We start from the raw sequence: 18,589 nt of genomic DNA on the forward strand, positions 1-18,589 counted from the left end.
CCTCCCATGTGTAGTGGTGAATAGCCTTATGCTTGAAGAATGTATTCGTAACAGCTAAACCCATACTAGCACAGAATTCCAGCAAACGCTTCCCATTCCCATTACCTTCCATATCTTCCCCACATTTACCAATCACCCTTTCGTATCCTTCAGTTCTATTCCCAACTCTCGCATTGAAATCGCCCATTAGCACTATTCTATCCTTGCTGTTGACCCTGACCACGATGTCACTCAATGCTTCATAAAACTTGTCAACTTCATCGTCATCTGCACCCTCACATGGTGAATACACGGACACTATTCTTGTGCTAATTCCTCCCATTGACAAATCTACCCACATCATTCGCTCATTTACGTGCCTAACCGAAACTATGTTGTGTGCAGTGGTATTCCTGATAAAGAGCCCTACCCCAGACTCTGCCCCTCCCTTTCTAACACCCGTCAAGTACACTTTATAATCTCCTATCTCTTCCTCCTTATCTCCCCTTACCCGAATATCACTTACTCCTAGCACATCCAGATTCATCCTCTTTGCTGACTCAGCCAGTTCTACCTTCTTTCTTCCATAAGCGCCATTAATATTGATAGCTCCCCATCGAATTCCATTTCGTTCGCCAAGTTGTTTCCAAGGAGTTCCTCGCCTGTCAAATGGGAGTGGGGCTCCATTACTCCCGTAGGTCCGAGGCTTGCTTAAAGTGTTCTGAGCTCGGTAAATTCACTGAAGCAGGATGCTGCCCTACTTGCACATAGTCCAAGTGAGGATCTCTCCTCTAACGGGTTATGGACCACCGGTGAATTGTATAGTCCTAGCCGCCTGAGCACAAGGAGGGCCATGACTCAGAATATGTCCGAGATGCCCACTCCCATTCCATAGCAACTGGTATCCCGACTCTCAGGACCACTTACTAGGCCACTCAGCCGTTGCCCATGGTTCACGAACTAGGACGTGACTACAGTAACCCACAAACATGAACCGTTTGAATCCAACCAATCAATAATTTCTGTAATTAATTTTCTACCAATCACAGTCTTCTTCTTCGATTTTGAGTGTAACTTTTAAATTAACCAATAAAATTAGAGGGTGTGGCTAGTTTAATCTTGAATGGTCTCGAACTTTCCCCGAGGGTTTATAAACTGCGGATTTTCACGTCTCTAGGCCAACTGATAGTCATCTTCCTGAGTGTGTGTGTCAAGAAGGATGCGGGAGGCCTCTTTGTCAGCTGCTAGAACTTCTACCAGGTAATGGCGACATAACCTCTTTCTTTCTTTCTTTCTTTCTTTCTTTCTTTCTTGCTAGGTCCGCAGTTTAACCTGAGGGAAAGGTCCGAATCATCAATTATGTAACCTTCTTTTCTAAAAATGTAACTTTCTGCCGGCTAATGTAATAACTTCATAAAATCTTCAACTGTAAATCGGGGATAGAGAGTGATGTGCCCTCTCGAGTTCCCCTTCATCTTGGTTTGAGGTGCCACGTTTTGTTTCTGCAATGTATTAAAGTTATTTCCATGCGTGCTACCTCGGTAGTTTGGGAATAGCCCCTGTTTTATCGGCTAAGCGCCCTATAGGTTTTAAATTTTGTTTTTGAGCTCGAACTTCGACTCCATTCAAATTGTACTCGGGCCGTTTATTTAACCTGTTCTTTTTCACTAAGGCCCTGTAGGTTGGGTACTAGATACCTCTGTGTAATAAGATTTCTATGTGTAAACAGTGCCTTGTAAGGCTAGAGATTATTAGAGTTTCATGCTATGTTGCCTTGAGTAGGCTTGGAAAACTCTGAGCATGTTAGCTCTTTTTCAAGTGTTGTAAAAGTGCCTCTGGGAGGCCTGACAGTGTAATTTAAGGAGCAAGTGTTCCATGTATTGTGGGATTTCTGCCCTTGAGTAAATTTGTGCTCTTTGTAAATTTGAGCTAAGAGCTGAGGAAATGTGAAGAGAAGGCCTGAAGCTCATGATCTGTTAAAACCACTAATCTTGGGTGTTTCCCAATCTTGTTTAATGTTCGCTACTTGTACCTGTAAAAATTGTGAAGTTGGAAATTGTTGAAAATATAACCTTCAGTTTAAGTTTTAAATTCAATTATTGACACTGTAGTTAGACCCATTCACCCCGGCACCTTCTTTCACCTCTGCGTTCCACGGGTAACCCCGTAACAATAATAATAATAATAATAATAATAATAATAATAATAATAATAATAATAATAATAATAATAATAATAATAAGAAGAAGAAGAAGAAGAAGAAGCCATTCACTGATTTTCCTGGATTTACAGAATTATGTGACAAACTGGGAGTAGAACTGAGAGAGGGGTAAGGCAATAGAATTAGCAGCAAGGAACTTACTAGTCAAACAGCTAAGGAGCTTAGAAGCTGAAAGATGCAAGTTGTATTAGTTTACTGCTGGATGGATCAGCAGACAGTGGAGCAATGAATGAACTAATTCTCTATGTAAGATTCACAAGGAACTTCAAATCAAAGCAATTTCCTATCACTCCACCTTTACAAAGTGATATAAACTGGACACATCGAAGCACTTGAAAAATATCTTGAAACACTGGCATTTCAGAATGATGGTCTGGTTCAAAGCTAGTTACTATAATCTATCAGCTTCATAGTCCGTACTGATAGTATGACCACACAAATATGAAGGATGAGAGTTATCCACCTAATCAATACTTTATTATACAAAGTGTGTCATAATATAAATTGCATTAAAACACAGCCAGTTCCGACCTGTTAAATAGGTCCTTGTCAGCTGTTGATGAAACCTGCTTATTCAGTAGTGACTGTACAGAATAAAACATTAATTAAACAAGAATGCCACTACTCTAGTAAAATGCAATGCTTCGTGTCTAAATATATACATATGGTACAGTTTTTGAAGTTGAAAGGCTTTAACTTCCTGGAGTCCATGAATGCCACATATTCCAAAAAATGTAATTAGTGCACAAAATTAAGTACAGTATTAATCCGCTTTTACATTCCTATATTTTACGTCTTCCCATCATTTACAATATTCAATATTCATTTACAATCCTCAAATTTATGTTTGTGACATTTTATGCTTCCCGCCATTTATGCTATGTCAGGCTGTTCAAGATGAGAAAAAAACGAAGTAAAACGGCATCACAACTAACCTATAACGCTTTGAGTAACCACAGCATGACGACCAAACTGGACAGCATACACTTTAAGACAACACACGGACGAAACCAGCCAATTATATCAGCGGACACTACGCAAAATGCATGACAATTCTGATAAATGGGTTACGCACTGAACAAATGTACTTTTTTATATATTACTAAACATAGATGTGTTTTTGGGCTGGGGGTCTATCTGAAATTAATGTGGACAAAAAAACAGACACTATAACCAGGCAATCAGTGTACGTCAAATGGACGGAAGATCGACAACATTTTTTTGCATGGTCAAGAAACAGACACTATAACCAGGCAACCAGTGTACGTCATATGGATGGAAGATTGACGCCATTTTGGTGGACGGAAAGACATGATTTTGGAAAAATGTGCGTAAAGTGGTGAATATTCTTGGTATTCAAAATTTCAATGGCTGGATCGACAGATTTAGGAAAAGGCATAACATTACCTATAAAACTGCTTGTGGGGAATCAAAAGCAGTTAGTGAAGAAACTGTGAAAGAAGAAGAAGGCAGCGGCATGCTTCTTGATGTTTGGATAATGTTGCAGTCAAACTGCATTACTGTGAACTTTCTTTGGGTGGATGATTCTGTGATAACTGCAGAGGAAAGAAGTGTGGAGCAGTTGGTTGTGGAACAAACAGCAACCGAGTCTTTCACCGGAGACAATGAAGATGATGAGCACAGTGAAGTGATGCCTACCAGTGCTGAGGCAAGTGAAGCAGTTGACACTTTACGTAGATATCTGTCATCTGCAGAGGATGAAAATAATTTTCATAACCTTCATGAACTTGAAAAAACAAATAGGGGACATTAGAAATAAGAAGTGTAAATGGACATCGATTCTAGATTATTTCGTAGGAAGCAGCGACTGTGTAGTTTTCCATCTGGAATAGGTGTGTGTTAATGTTGTAAATAGGTTACGTACAATAGTAGTAATTAAAATATTCAATCCAGAGAAAGAAAACTTATTGGATGTTACATAATACTATAGCCATTCTAAGAAAGATAACCAGATTAAAATCATATACTGTATTATAAAATATTTTAACTACCTACTAAGTACCCTTCTCATGGTCAGTGGATGAGCAGAATTACAAAGGAATTGTAGTGTTAACCGTTAATTTACATTAGACCTTTATTTGAGGTAAATACTGTAATAGGATTAAGATTAGGCCTAAAATACAGTACTATAAATTAATAATATGAATTTGTGTAAGGTTTACATCCTTTTCCAGAGTAGTGTTGGCTACTGAATGCATGATTCGAAGCAGTGTATCGATTCATTCAAGTGTCTGAGTGAATCGATTCACAGGAACGGCGAGCTCACGGCACACGATTCAGCTTACACCCAGCGGACAGTGTTGAGTGGCGCACTCACTGGACGTTGACAGGGAGCCGAGCTTCCGCTGCAGCGAGACAGTGAATCATGGCACATCGAAAGAATCGTGAACGAGCGCGGCTCCTTATCGGCTCACTGGACACTGGCAGGTGGCGGAGAGCCGAGCTTCCGCTGCAGCGAGATATACAGTGAGCCATAGCACACTGAAAGAATCGTGAACGAGCACGGCTCAGTGAGACACAAGATACACACGGCTCCTTATCGGCACACTGGACAGTGGACACTGGCAGAGAGCCAGGCTTCCTCTGAAGCAATACATACAGAGCCATGGTACACTGAAAGAATCGTACGCTAAATGGACCCCCGAGCTCAGCTCATTTGAAAATAATACCCACTTGCATTCACTGTCCTCTTCTTACAGGGAGGTTTAAATAATAGATGGATTTATTTTCGGTGTTAAAAAGGTAGTCAAAACATAGTTCTAAAGTAGCTAGGAAGTAGGTAGGCTATTAGGTTATACCATTTATTAGTTTAATGAATCTTATTATTATAACTTAGTTGACATTTGACAATTAATTAAACTCGACTCTAGCCTGCCCTATGACTATGAGTCATGTTCATGACCACTCAAAAATACCTGTTTTATATTGGAAAGAATGGCTCAGTATTGTCTCAGTTCGTATGTCACATCGTTGCACAAGACTTCAATAATATGTGGACAGTAAGTGAGCAGACTGTCGCAATAACTTAACCAACGGTATGTTGAATCAGAAAACCAGTGGGCTACTGTACATCTCGGGTAGCCTATACAAAATATGGCGATTTAAAAAAATCCTCTGCTGATAGAAAAATACAGTACATATTTTCAAAAATGACTTAGCGAGTTGGACGTGCGGTTAGTATCGCGTAGCTATGCGCTTGCATTCGGGGCATGGTGGGTTCGAATCCCACCGTTGGCAGCCGTTAAGATGGTTTTCCGTAGTTTCTCCATTTTCACACCAGGAAATGCTGGGACTATACCTTAATTAAGGCCATGGCTGCTACCTTCCTAATCCCAGACCTTTCCCATCCTGCATCACCGGAAACCTTCGATGTATTAGTGTGACTAGCATTTGAGTTATGACAGTTATTATTATTATTATTATTATTATTAACAACTATGTGAGTTTTTTACTGTAGTATTACAATATAGTACTGCACAACTACCTATTTTTTCCTGCATTTCTTCTTTTTTAACTTACTTGTTTTGTACTTACCGTGAATACAATGAAATTTGCAAGTTCTTTGAAATCATGTAAGAAACGACTAGGCAAGCAATTGATAGAGAATCTCCCACCTGGGTTGACAGCTCTAAATGCAGATAATTGATTGTGTGTACAGGAAGGAGTTCATAGTATGAAGACCGCAGATGCAGTAGGAGCAGTGAATCTAATGTGCCGTGAATCGGATCACTGTATCGATTCAGTAACGCGAACGGAATCAAATGAATCGAATGTCCCATTACTATTCCAGAGCAAGTTTACATATATAATTTGTTTCTCACGATTTACAACCCCCCACCGATTACACCAGCATTCCTTGGGTCCCTGGAAAAGTGTAAAAGAGAAGTAATATTGTAATTCAAAACATTAAACATATTGTTGTGTGCACTGCATAGGACATAGGCTTCAATTAAGGTATATTAATCCCAGAGTACTAACATTATTTGGTAAATGCCCAATACTAACATACATAAAATTTACGTGCATCTATGCTAAAATAATAAGCAAACTCCACATTGTCGCCAGAAGTAATATATTATTTAAGAACTATGAAGTACAGTCTGCATTATGTTGTTAATAAAGAATAATTCAAAACACCTAAGTGGATCAGCTTCTACGTTCAATGTAGGTTCTGGTAAGATATGAATATGTTCTTTCTTGGGTATTTTCTTGTGTTTGAATCAATTGTTTCCATATATGCCCATCCTTGCCAAAGAGTTTATTCACTTCACAGACAATAAAAAGCTGTTCTACATGGTGGGAGGCTGAAGCTGAGCTGTTTGAAGTAGTTGCTTCTAGTCTTCCTAGTTCGTTTTTGAGATTTCCCTTTCGATGGCTGCTCGATTTTCTGAATTTCAATAGAAGCTTGTAAATCTGGATCACAGTTGAGATTATCTTCAGAACCATCGTCACTGGGTGAATAGTTTGGATCGTCATCGGAGAGTCTTCGTGCACAGATTCAGTTTCTAAATGGTTGTCTTCCCCGCTCTCATCTTAATCCTGCTCGTCAAGAATACTACAAATTAACTCCTATTTCACTCTTCGTTTATCCATTGTGTCCTGGAAAATCACATGCCTAATAACTATAAAGCAAACATCCGCAATGAGCAACCTACCCGCCTAAGTCAACATCCAAGTACCTGTTACATACTAAGAAAACATAAGTTTTACGTACCAACGATAATGCGTCAATACTAAAAATACATGTGTCTGAGAAATAAATTATCACTGATAATGGATGGTATAAGGAAAAAGATAGTCACGAGTTTACCAGATACAGTTGGAACTTGTAACAAAAATCCATACATAATAATAATGGAAGAAATCAGAAGGTGCTTGACAGACGTGAAAGTGATGCTGTTCCCGTCAAATTTGGTGAATTATAGTCATTGAATATTATGAGCCAGTCTCCAGTATTTTATTACAAGTCAAGGGATAAATTTTCTCACTGGGGAGTAAGTTTGTGTGTAGGAATTGGATTGACTTTGACAAGGTAAAGTGTCTATCTGCTTGCATGCAAGCGACCAGAACAGTAGGGGAGAGTCACATGATCGACCGGCTTCTCAAGGTATCCTCAGTACTTGTGCATGCGCGAGCACCTAATACAAAATTCTAGAACAGTCCCAACCAATAAAGTGTGATCATGTGAACCAATAATCTTTGTCAACAATGACACACCTCCGAGCCAGAGGCTATAAGACCTCATGTTCACACGAAATCACTCTCTTATTCTCTTATTACTTCGTCGTTTCAACAGCTAATTGCAGCCTGGACTACGCCTGACTTACGATGGACATCAGCTGATTCTGTTATTCAGCTTAATTGCTTATGATAATAGAACACTGTGGTGTAATTTAATTCAAGCATCGAACCCAAGTTAAGTGTATAATCCAACGTTTCAGTGAAGTTTTGTCTGATTCGTACTCTTTCTAATACTTGTTGTGTTAGTTGCAGCTAATTTTCAACCCACGTGGAAAGACTACTACTCACTGGATCTTGTTTACTTCAAGATGCATCCTACCACATCAAGGAGAACACCACTTTCATCGTGGATGTCAACTGCTGTGCAATCATGAATTGCTAAACATGTAAGGCAATTCTACCGTCGGGAAGGTGAACATGACGCAGCCGCAGGATAGGTGAAGACATCGGCCAGGAATCAAACCCCATCTTAAAATTTAAGTACCGCTTTTGTAATATATATCTATCCATCTGTGTAGAACTAGATGATCTCTCTTATTTAGCTAGTAGTTCTATTATTTGGAATATTTAGTAGTCATATTTCACACTTCCATTCTTCTTAATGGTGGCAGTGTAGACTAGTTACATGTGTGATCGAGATTTGAACTCTATTAGAATAGTTTAATGTAGTCATCTTCTGAATGATATCAATCTCACGCTTATGTTTAGAGTGATATTTAAAAATAATTGACCTCGCATATAAAATGGAATTTGATTTAATAGTGTGACATTCTGAAATAATGTGAGATGAAGTTGGATATGGTTCCATTTGATTAGTGTTGAAATGAGCTTCGTCCAATAATTAGGATTGTGTCATCTGACTTTCAAATTAATTCCAAGATTGTTGATAGAATAATGATAATAATAATAATAATAATAATAATAATAATAATAATAATAATATGCCCAGGATTGGACTGTAAATAATGTATATAAATTTACGTGTAACCATGTGTGAATGAGTGTGAGTGTACTAGTTAGTGATACACATTTTGATAATAATTGTGAATATGTGTTTAAAATCTAATCATGTGTCATCACGATGATCCAGGTTATTTCGATGTTGCTTTTGGTTGATTTATTGTTTACAAGGAAGTGTTTAATAATGAATTTTTGCAATATCATTTACTTAATGACCAGATTTAGATTTTCTTTTGGATTTGATTCTGATGAAGGAGATCATGTAGTTTAAAGGCAAAGGCAAAGATTTAAAGCAATTGAAGATTAAATGCTCAATGATCAGTGAAGTAATACCTAATGAGTAAATAAAGTAGATAATAATTACTTGTATAATTAAAGTAGCACACTCGATTGAAAGAAATACTTTCGTTAATTGGAGAATTTAACAGCACTTATTTTGAAATAATGTTAAATAATTGTTCATTGAGGTATCAATAAGTTGGGTTACCACGTGGTTCAGTGGAATTTCGATCTTTTATCTTTTTTTTTTTTTTTAGAAAGAAAGAGAAGGTTTGATGCCAACGACTCTGTAAATGTCAGAACAAGTTAGGATAGGCTCACAATTATGTAATTTCAATTTTTAAAGCCAATGATACTTTTGTTAATTGGAGAATTTGACAGCACTTATTTTGAAATAATGTTAAATAATTGTTCATTGAGGTATCAATAAGTTGGGTTACCATGTGGTTCAGTGGAATTTCGATTTTTTTTTATTTTTTTTAATTTTTATTTATTTATTTTTTTTTTTTAGAAAGAAGGAGATGGTTTGATGCCAATGACTCTGTAAATGTCAGAACGAGTTAGGATAGGCTCACAATTATTTAATTTCAATTTTTAAAACCAATGGAGGCCTAATTTTTCGTTTGTTGTCTTTTTAGAACGTAACCTTTTGCCTACGCAGATGAAGATTAATCTATTTTCTTTGTACTGTCTAGCCAAAGAAAATTCAACGCCGTGAAAAATTTCATTGTATAAACAGCAAGATTATTTTGTAAAATTTTCTTTACGAGTGCTTGTGTAATAAATGCCAGAAATGTTGTTTAAATCTGTTCTTTTCCATGGTCGTCAATCCTACTCCTTTAAAATGCCTCAAATAAAAGGACAGCCAGTGAACGAACGTTCCCCCTTGGGATCTCTTCGCTCACCGGTTGAGTTAGGGAAAAAGGGGGCAATACCACAGACTATTGGTTGGAACAGTGATGAAATTCAGAAGGGGTAAATATGGGGGAAAAAGACAGGCAAAAATAAAATGCTGGAAACTAAGAGAAATCCAAGAGATACGTAGGGAAGAGATTAAAACTCAACTTCCTAAAGATGAGAGGAAGGCTGTTGAAGAAGAATGGAAAAGGTTCAAACAGGCTTTAGTCAAAGCAGCAGAAGAAACCTATGGAAGGACATCAACAAAAGTCAGACACAAAGAAACTCCATGGTAGAATAAGAGAAATGCAGATGCAGTCAAAATGAAGAATAATGTGTGGAGGGAATGGTTCAGAAACAGAACATAATAGAGACAAATGGAAATGACTAAGCAGGGCAGCAAGGCTAAAAAGGTGTCCTGGGAAAAATTTACAAAAAAGATACAAGAGAATTATAAAAATGACAAGAAAATATTATACTGCATATTAGGTAACAGAAGGAAGCAAAAAGAAAATACATCAAAAGTCATCAACAAAGATGGAAAACCTGTGTGGAAAGAAAAACATGTTTTGAAAGTATGGAAAGAATACTTCCAAAATCTATATGAAGGACAAAATGAAACAAATTAACCCAAGGAAATAGATGAAGATAAAATATCACCATTACAGTGGAAGGAATGAATAAACAATCAGATGAAATAGGAAGAGAAGATCTACAAATGTCGGATGTAGAAAAAGCTGTATTAGAAATGAAAAATGGCAAAGTTTCTGGAATAGATGACATCACAGTGGAAATGATTAAAGCTGCAGGACCTACTGGAATGCAGTGGTTATATAGAATAATGAAGATAGTATGGACTGACAGAGAAATTACTGAACATTGGACAAGGGCAATTATTGTACCTATTTTTAAAAAAGGTAATAAGGCACTTTGTGAGAACTAGAGAGGAATAGCCTTACTGTGTCATTGCATGAAGGTTTTATGAAATCTTACAAAATATCAAGAACAAGATAGATTCACAATTAAGAGAAGAACAACAAGGATTTAGACCTGGAAGATCAACTATTGATGCCATATTTACAGCTAGACAAATAGTAGAAAAGAAATGGTAATTTGGGAAAGACATCGCAATTACATTCATAGATATACAAAAGGCTTATGACACAGTTAGAAGAGAAGAGATATGGCAAGGGCTGAATAGAATAGAATTGTCAAGAAAAATGCAATTCAGAATTAGAAACATGCATAACAAATGTCTGAACTGTGTTATGACAAAAACTATGACAAAAAATCAGAATGGTTTAGAACAGACAGAGGAGACAAGGAAGTGTACTTTTACCAGTGCTCTTTAATACAGTGATGGACAACATTATGAGGAAAGTTCGCCAAGGGTCAAAAGCAAATGATATGAAAGTCATAGCATATGCAGATGATGTAATGATATGGGAAGAAAATGAACAAAAATTGGAAGAACAACGGAACACCTGGCAGAGGGCAATTGAAGAAGCAGGCATGGAAATAAGTTCAATGAAAAGTGAGGTAATGAAAATCAGTAGCAAAACCAAAAATTCAAGGATGTTAGGTGTAATGGAAGTAGATGCTTTTAAATACCTAGAAAGTAAGCTAACTGGGAAAGGAAACATCATAGAAGAAATTTCAGAGAGGATAGGAAATTGTTCAAAATTTTATTACTGTGTATCAGACATAGTTAGAAATTGGAAAGTACCTACCACAGCAACAATTATGATATATAAATCATATTATTTGCCAATACTGACCTATGGATCAGAATGTTGGACTTGGACAAAAAAAAGATCCAAGTAGTTTACAAGCGACAGAGATGTTCTTTCTGTGAGGGATCTTGGGTAAAACAAGGAGGGACAAAATAAGAAATGAAACCACACGAAACACGCTAGAGATCAAGCCTCTAAAATAAACTATGGAGAGAAATAGGCTGAAATGGTTCGGCCACGTCAAAAGAACGGACATGAAAGATTACCAAGAAGAGCTCTGGAATGGACAGAATCTGGAAGAAGACCAACTGGAAGACCACGAACAAGATGGAAGGATCAGGTGGAGGACGACGTAAATCGGAGAGGACTACAATGGCAGACAGTGATGAATGAGAGAATGTGGGGTAAAAAGAGAAGATTGGAAGAGGCTCTGTAAACAACCTGCATAAGCAGAAATGTATCAGGAAGAAGAAGAGACTAAAAATATGTTTTAAAAAAAAAGCGCAGTGACTTACTGAAAATGAACTCTCCTGGCATTCACTCCTCACTCATAGATCTATGTGCTATGGTGACATTATCCACATTGACCAGTGGAAGCACTGCACGGGGATAACGCGGAAAGGAGCAGTGCGCACTTTTATGACACACGTTAATTTTATGTATTTTAGTTTTCTAGGGTTAAGTTCTATAAAAATATGTAGATTATATTGATGAAGTTGATTCACTGCTGAAGTCACTCTACTAACTCTATCAACATTCTCTCAAGAGACTATGAGAACTGAAATGGGTTGCTGAAAGCCTTGAGATGATGGTTAGGAAATTTCAGTATTTGCATAATGTAAGATGGGTGGCCAACTGGAACTGATCAAGAAGATAGTGAGATCTCAATATTGGCAGAACATTTCAGTGAACAACTTGCAAAATGTGAAAATGGTAGGAACTACATGCAATGCAGACAAACCGACTGACAAGAGTTTACAGTACTTGGAAGAGGAAAAACATTGTCCAAACTGTTGGAGTTGGCAAGCAGTGACATATTTCCTATTCTAGGACAGCTACTAACTATTGTGTGTGCGCTTCCAATCTCTACAACAATGTGTGAGTGAGGATTTAGTCAGATGAAGATTATAAAAGACAGATTACGATAAGTCATTAGAAACAAGCATTTTGTGTGAGTTGATGATGAGCAATGTGAATGGACTTGCAGTAAAGGAATTTGATCCTGCAAGGGCTGTAGACCAATATTTTTTTTAGTAGTAAGACCACAGGGCACATTCATGATCATAAATTTCCATGAAAATATAAGATTATTGTTCTGTAAGATTGTAAGTCTATGTTCAATGTCTCCTGAATTTTGTGAAAGAAAGCTGACAAGCATTTAGAACTAACTATTATTCTATTTAATTTAATATTTCTGGATGGTTTTAAATGTTTAAATTTAAAAAAAGTAATACCGAGGTCAACATTAAGTAGCGTAACTTGATTATTCATAGGTATCAGGTTGGTGGGAGCTCGCAGGCTCTTTAACTTTTGGAATGGCTCTCAGAGAAAATTTTTGCACCCCTGCTCTAAGATAATATTAAGTGTAGGAAATGTCCATGAAATTCTCCATGAGGGAATAATTTAATATCTTTATATCTGAATGATATAGACTAAGTAGAATGCCAAACAAATACTGTATTTAATTTCAGACAGCAATCTCAATCCACCAGGTAAGGTAAGGTAAGGGTGTATTCTGAATGAAGGCAGAGGTGTACTTGAGCCGGAGTTTACGTACGGTAGGATGGCCAGTTCCTTTCCGCCCCTCCATTCCCTTAGCCCCCCCCAACAGCGTGTGGCAACCCATCCAAATCTTGACCATGCCCAATGTTGCTTAACTTCGGAGATATTACGGGATCCGGTGTTTCAACATGGCTACCAAACTTCAAAAATTCCAAAATTAGGTTTCTTGGAGCTTTCACCAGAGCATCACAACAGTTTAATATACTCATTAAATAAATATCACAGTGAAAATGTTTATTCTTGTATGTACAGATAATTTTACATCTAGTGGAACAAACACATTACAGCATATAAAAAGGGGAAAAGACAGTTGACAGTTGTAGGGTATAAAGTGCATTCATTCAGTTCATAAATAAGATTTCTATCCAGCAAGATAAAAACCAGATGGACAGAACCAAAAATATAGACATTCCCACACAGCAGCTATGTACAATATTAACATCACTTGTACAGGTCACAAAACTCTGAAGCCTCTCAAATCCATACCAGCAGATGTCAGTTCTTATATAAAAGTCTAATCTTATCGTTCTTCTAAAATCACTGTTTCTTGGGGGTACAGGTTAAGGGCCATCAATGTTGTCTTTGGATCAAGTGCAGTGAGCTGAAACAGACATATGTACCAATTAGTTAGTTATGGACAAAATAATATTTTATTTAATGTATATGGCATCTGCTAAAATATTACACCTATGGCATTAATTGGCTAGACTACATCAAAAAGAAGAAACATAACATATTCATTATAAGAAAATGACTTTAAAAAACAAAATCATTTTTGAGAACCTAATAGGAGTCCAACTCTAGGCTAAAGACCTACTTGCTACTTGAATCTCTTCCATATTTTCAGAAGGAACTAAATTTAATCTGCGAAAGACAGCTGATCAGAAAGTGCTGAAACCAACTAGAGAGAAAAATATTCTGGACGTGATGCTGATAAAACTAGATGACCTCTACAGGAAAATGAAGTGACCGTTGGTATAAATGATCATGAATCTGTTCTTGCCATAATTAAAAATAAAAAAATGAATTATTTTAACCATAACAGTTAATTATCTTAGGTCCTTATTGACTCAAAATTTATTACACCTTCATTTATTTAGACACCTTTAAATATGTGGTTCCACTTTGTCAATTCTATTAATAGTCTATTATGTTACTAATGGCCGAACATGTTTCAAGAACTTAGAATGTTCTCTTCTTCAGTGGCATATTAATCACCAATATTCTCTTGGACTTGTTACATTATAAAATCACATTTCTTAATTTATGCTTAACACATTAAAATAATTATAAACATTTATAATAACTGTTGAACTGTTCTTGGTTAAATTATTTAGGAAAAACATATATATCACACTATAAAATATAAACTTCTAATTCTAATCTCAGAATATCGTTACAAAACAAAACACATAATAAACATTTTTGTTAAAAGAGTCTGTATCTGTATAAAAATTCTAAATGAATGTTAAAGATGATATTCACTAACGGAATCGAGTCGTCTTTCCATTTTATGATATAGATGTTGATTCCCATAGGGAATCTGAAATATTTGCCCCGAATGAGTAAATTTATAATACCAATATAAATGGTCCGTTATTGGACATTATAAATTTTCCAGCTAACTCATTCCTGGTTGCCAGCGTTTTGCCCCCAGGTGCTAAGTTGGGCTCATCAGTTGGTACATAGCACACCCACCATAAACAGCACAGGAACAGTTTCTCCAAGAAAACGTATAAATTGGCAAACTCATGTGTAAAAAAAAAATAATAATAATAATGAATCTATGATGTTTCTCCTTATCAACCCTCTTCCAATATGAGTTAAAAGGTCACAACCTTACTACTTTCCTGTTAACTGCAATATTTTAAGAAATAAGAATTTCATATTGTTCTGTATTGAAGTGAGTTTAATAAAAGAAGGTAATGGTTCCACCTTTCAATACTATTAAAATAAGAAATATAAGTTTACATTCCTATTTAATTAAAATTGGTACAGTTTTCGACCAGTATTCATGGTCATCATCAGCCAATTACAAATAAGTGTAAAACAATGCATACAAAAATAAAATGAGAAGTTTAAATAATTCTGTTTGGTTTCTGCTAATAAAGCACTAACATCTTTAAGGAGCACTGTGCATTGAAATAAAGCCAAAAAACACAAATAAGATGCACAGGTAAAAATGAAGTTTAGATGGTAATGATGAAGTTATTGTCATTAATTTTCTTTTTACATCATGTCTAATTTCATCTTGATGTTCAATTGCCATTTTATTTATGGCTATTTAAGATTCAATCACTAAATTAGTGGCAAAGTTGAGAGGATTAAGGTTGGGCCAGTTGTGTTTGAGACCTTTAGAAAGAATTGAATTTTCTTCTTAGTTTAAAGTTATTTTAGATAAGTTGACTATAGGGGGATGAAATTTGCCTGGCGTGAAAATGGGAAACCACGAAAAACCATCTTCGGGGCTGCTGACAGTGGGGTTCGAACCCACTATCTCCCGAGTACTGGATACTGGCCGCACTTAAATGACTGCAGCTACCAAGCTTGGTATTCATTGGATTTTGGTAAATATTACTTCACTAAAGAAGAGAATTATGTTTTCTCGAAACATGTATGATTAGATAATATGTATTAAACAGTTTTTTTTGTAGAGTAATGACAACATATCTCCTGTTTTTCAGTGTAGTGAGATTGTCACTGTAAGTAGTCAGTACAGATCATTACAGTCCATAAATATGGTCAAGTTTATCAATTTTAGTACAATGTCTGCGGTGATTTCATTTGAGATTTTATTTGGCTCTTTTTTTCTACGCTACGACTATTTTGATGTTATCATAAATAGCAGTCCCACAAGAAGAGCTTGCCGAAACTCAAACATGCGCAGAGACCAATATCAGTCGGTAGGCTACAGTTTAATGCTCATTCCAGGGTTCCTGTGTGCCACCTGAATGCTGATTCCCGGGCTCACTACATTCTTCAACCATGTGGGCTGAATGAGAGGAGCTGTTTATCAAGCATGCAGTGCAAGGAAGTAGCAAGCCTGTGTGTGTGTGTAATATTAATATTTCATGTGTATTACATAACAAAGTGTATTTGTTGCCTAACTAAGGCTTCGAGAACTGTGTATAATATTCAGTGTACTTAGCAATGTCCCCGTTTCGTTCTAAATTAGGGAGTACCGAAACTTTACACAGTCAAACTAGGGAAGTTATTTATAATGTGCATAAATAAATTTGTGGAAAATGAAACACACCCCCACAGGAAATATATGCGCTCTTCACAAGAAAGTGGCTGAAGCAACGGGTGTGTTGGAAAGGTCCGTGCGGAATGTAATATGAGATGCAAAAAAGGAAAAATATATATGAAAGGGGTGAAGTGGATTCATTTTAAACACCTGGAAAGGGAAGAAGCAATATCTTTATGCTATAGGTTACTTTGTCCAAGCTCTGTGGTTATAACCATATGGCATTACATACACATGCTGCGATCTCACTTGAACCCAGATGACAGTTCAGCATGCAAGGCTGCCTGCGCAGATGGTAGAACTGCTGGCAGCAAGCCGATTTAGCGAAGTGGGAGCGGTGTGTAGTGCCAATAACCAGCCCACCCGAACTCTGCCGAAGTTCTGTGCAGGTTTCTTTGGCAAGTTGTTCTTGCGTAACCTATACTCAACCAGTAATTACCTTTATAAATTAGCTCCATATATTTTTCAATGCCCTGAAAGTTGTGACATTAATATGTTCTGCGAAAGCCAAATATTTATAATATTACATTGCTTTAAGGCTTTCAACCGTGTTTCACATTGTGTGATGTGGTATGCACTTTGCAACCATGGTGTGCCAGAAATGCTTATCAACTGGATTAAGTCGACATACACGAACACCACAAGTCATGTACGTTGCACTGTCGGCACCTCGGAGAGCTTCCCAGTGAAAGTCAGTGTACACAAAAGTTCTGGACTGTCCCCATTGCTCTTTGTCCTCATTATAGACACAATTACATGGGACCCACAGAGGAGTGTCCCTTGGACTGTCTTATATGCAGATGATGTCGTCCTTGCTGATACCACCACAAGAGGATTGCAGCGTCTAGCTGAAGATTGGAACAGCCATCTCTCTCAATACGATCTTAGACTGAACAAAAAGAAGAACGAATACCTCGAAACCATCCCAAGCAACAGCTCCACTCAAGTTGATGGAGACCTTAACGAAGACCGTAAGCTTCAGGTATCTTGGATCTCACCACTGATCTGCATTTAGGGCAGCTGCTCAGGTAGCAGATTCCCTATCTGCTGTTTCTTAAATATTGCAAAGAATTTGGAAATTTATTGAACATCTCCCTTTTTTTAATTATTCCTATCCCTAACTCCCCTTCCTATAAACAAACATTTGCCCCAATTTCTCCTCTTGAATTCCAACATTATCTTCATATTGTGATCTATCTAGATTATGATGATATTTTCTCCGAGACCTTTGAGGAACACTTAGCTCATCTAGAGAAAACTCTAATGCCTTTGTAAAGCTAGATTGACGTACTTTTAAAAACACCACTCTAACTTATTCGTCTACTAATATCATTCTACACCATCTCTTCACTGACAGCTCGGAACAGACCACTTAGTTGAGCAGCTTGTCACCTTTCTCCCAAGTCTTCCCACCCCAAACTTTGCAACATTTTTGTAATAGTACTATTTTGACAGATCTCACCCAGAACAAATCTAACTGCTTTTCTTTGGATTTTTTCCAGTTCTCAAATCAAGTAATCCTTGTGAGGGATGCTACCATGCAGCTTTCCAAAAGGTTTTGCTCCTAGATAACAAGCAAAAGTAATCACAAAAACAGTACATGTGACAAAATGCATCAGTGAACTGCAAGAAGAGATTCCTACTGCTTGGAACGAGTGTATAGATGTAATACAGTAATACAGTGCATATACCATGTTTATTAGTAAGAAAAATATGCAATGCTTATACAGGGTTTATTCAATGTGTAACTAGGCCTATACCAGTGTTAAACAACTGTATAAGGACTTTTATTAGTAATACTGTTTCTCTTTTTATATATAACTAGCAAATTTACCCGTGCTTCGCTACGGTATTCTACAGTGTATATGGATATCGAAGTAAATTACTGTACTTGCAGTGAATAAGTTTTTAAAATTGCATGTCTCTTAGCATTATCCACAAACAGTAGGGGGAGGTTCCCATACGTTGTTTCCAATGTAAAGTGCGAGTTACGGAATTGTGGTGATAACGGCAGGCTCACTTTCCTACTGCCATTCACAACCGAGTAGGTAAGTTTTCATTACAATGGGAGGCCCCATTACCTACTGCGTGGTCACAATCGATTTGGGGAGTTTTCTTTACAATGGCACGTGGCCTTTCCTACTTCCAGATAAGATTACAGTTGGGAAGATTTTATTATAATACCTGGCACCTTCTCTACTGCCAATCAAAATTGACTTGTGCTGTTAT

The 18,589-nt window shown here is 36.9% G+C and overlaps 1 protein-coding gene across 1 annotated transcript in view; it reads right to left on the reverse strand.

Moving 5' to 3' along the window:
* Nucleotides 1-13,326: 13,326 nt before the first annotated feature.
* Nucleotides 13,327-18,589, reverse strand: part of casp (Fas associated factor casp) — a 267,208-nt gene continuing 261,945 nt past the window's right edge. The window contains exon 14 of the mRNA XM_067146824.2: nt 13,327-13,714. Coding sequence (XP_067002925.1) covers nt 13,634-13,714 — 81 coding nt within the window. The 3' untranslated portion in view covers nt 13,327-13,633. The remainder of the gene's footprint in view (nt 13,715-18,589) is intronic.

This window comes from Anabrus simplex, chromosome 5 (genome assembly GCF_040414725.1).
Source record: "Anabrus simplex isolate iqAnaSimp1 chromosome 5, ASM4041472v1, whole genome shotgun sequence".
NCBI lineage: Eukaryota > Metazoa > Arthropoda > Insecta > Orthoptera > Tettigoniidae > Anabrus > Anabrus simplex.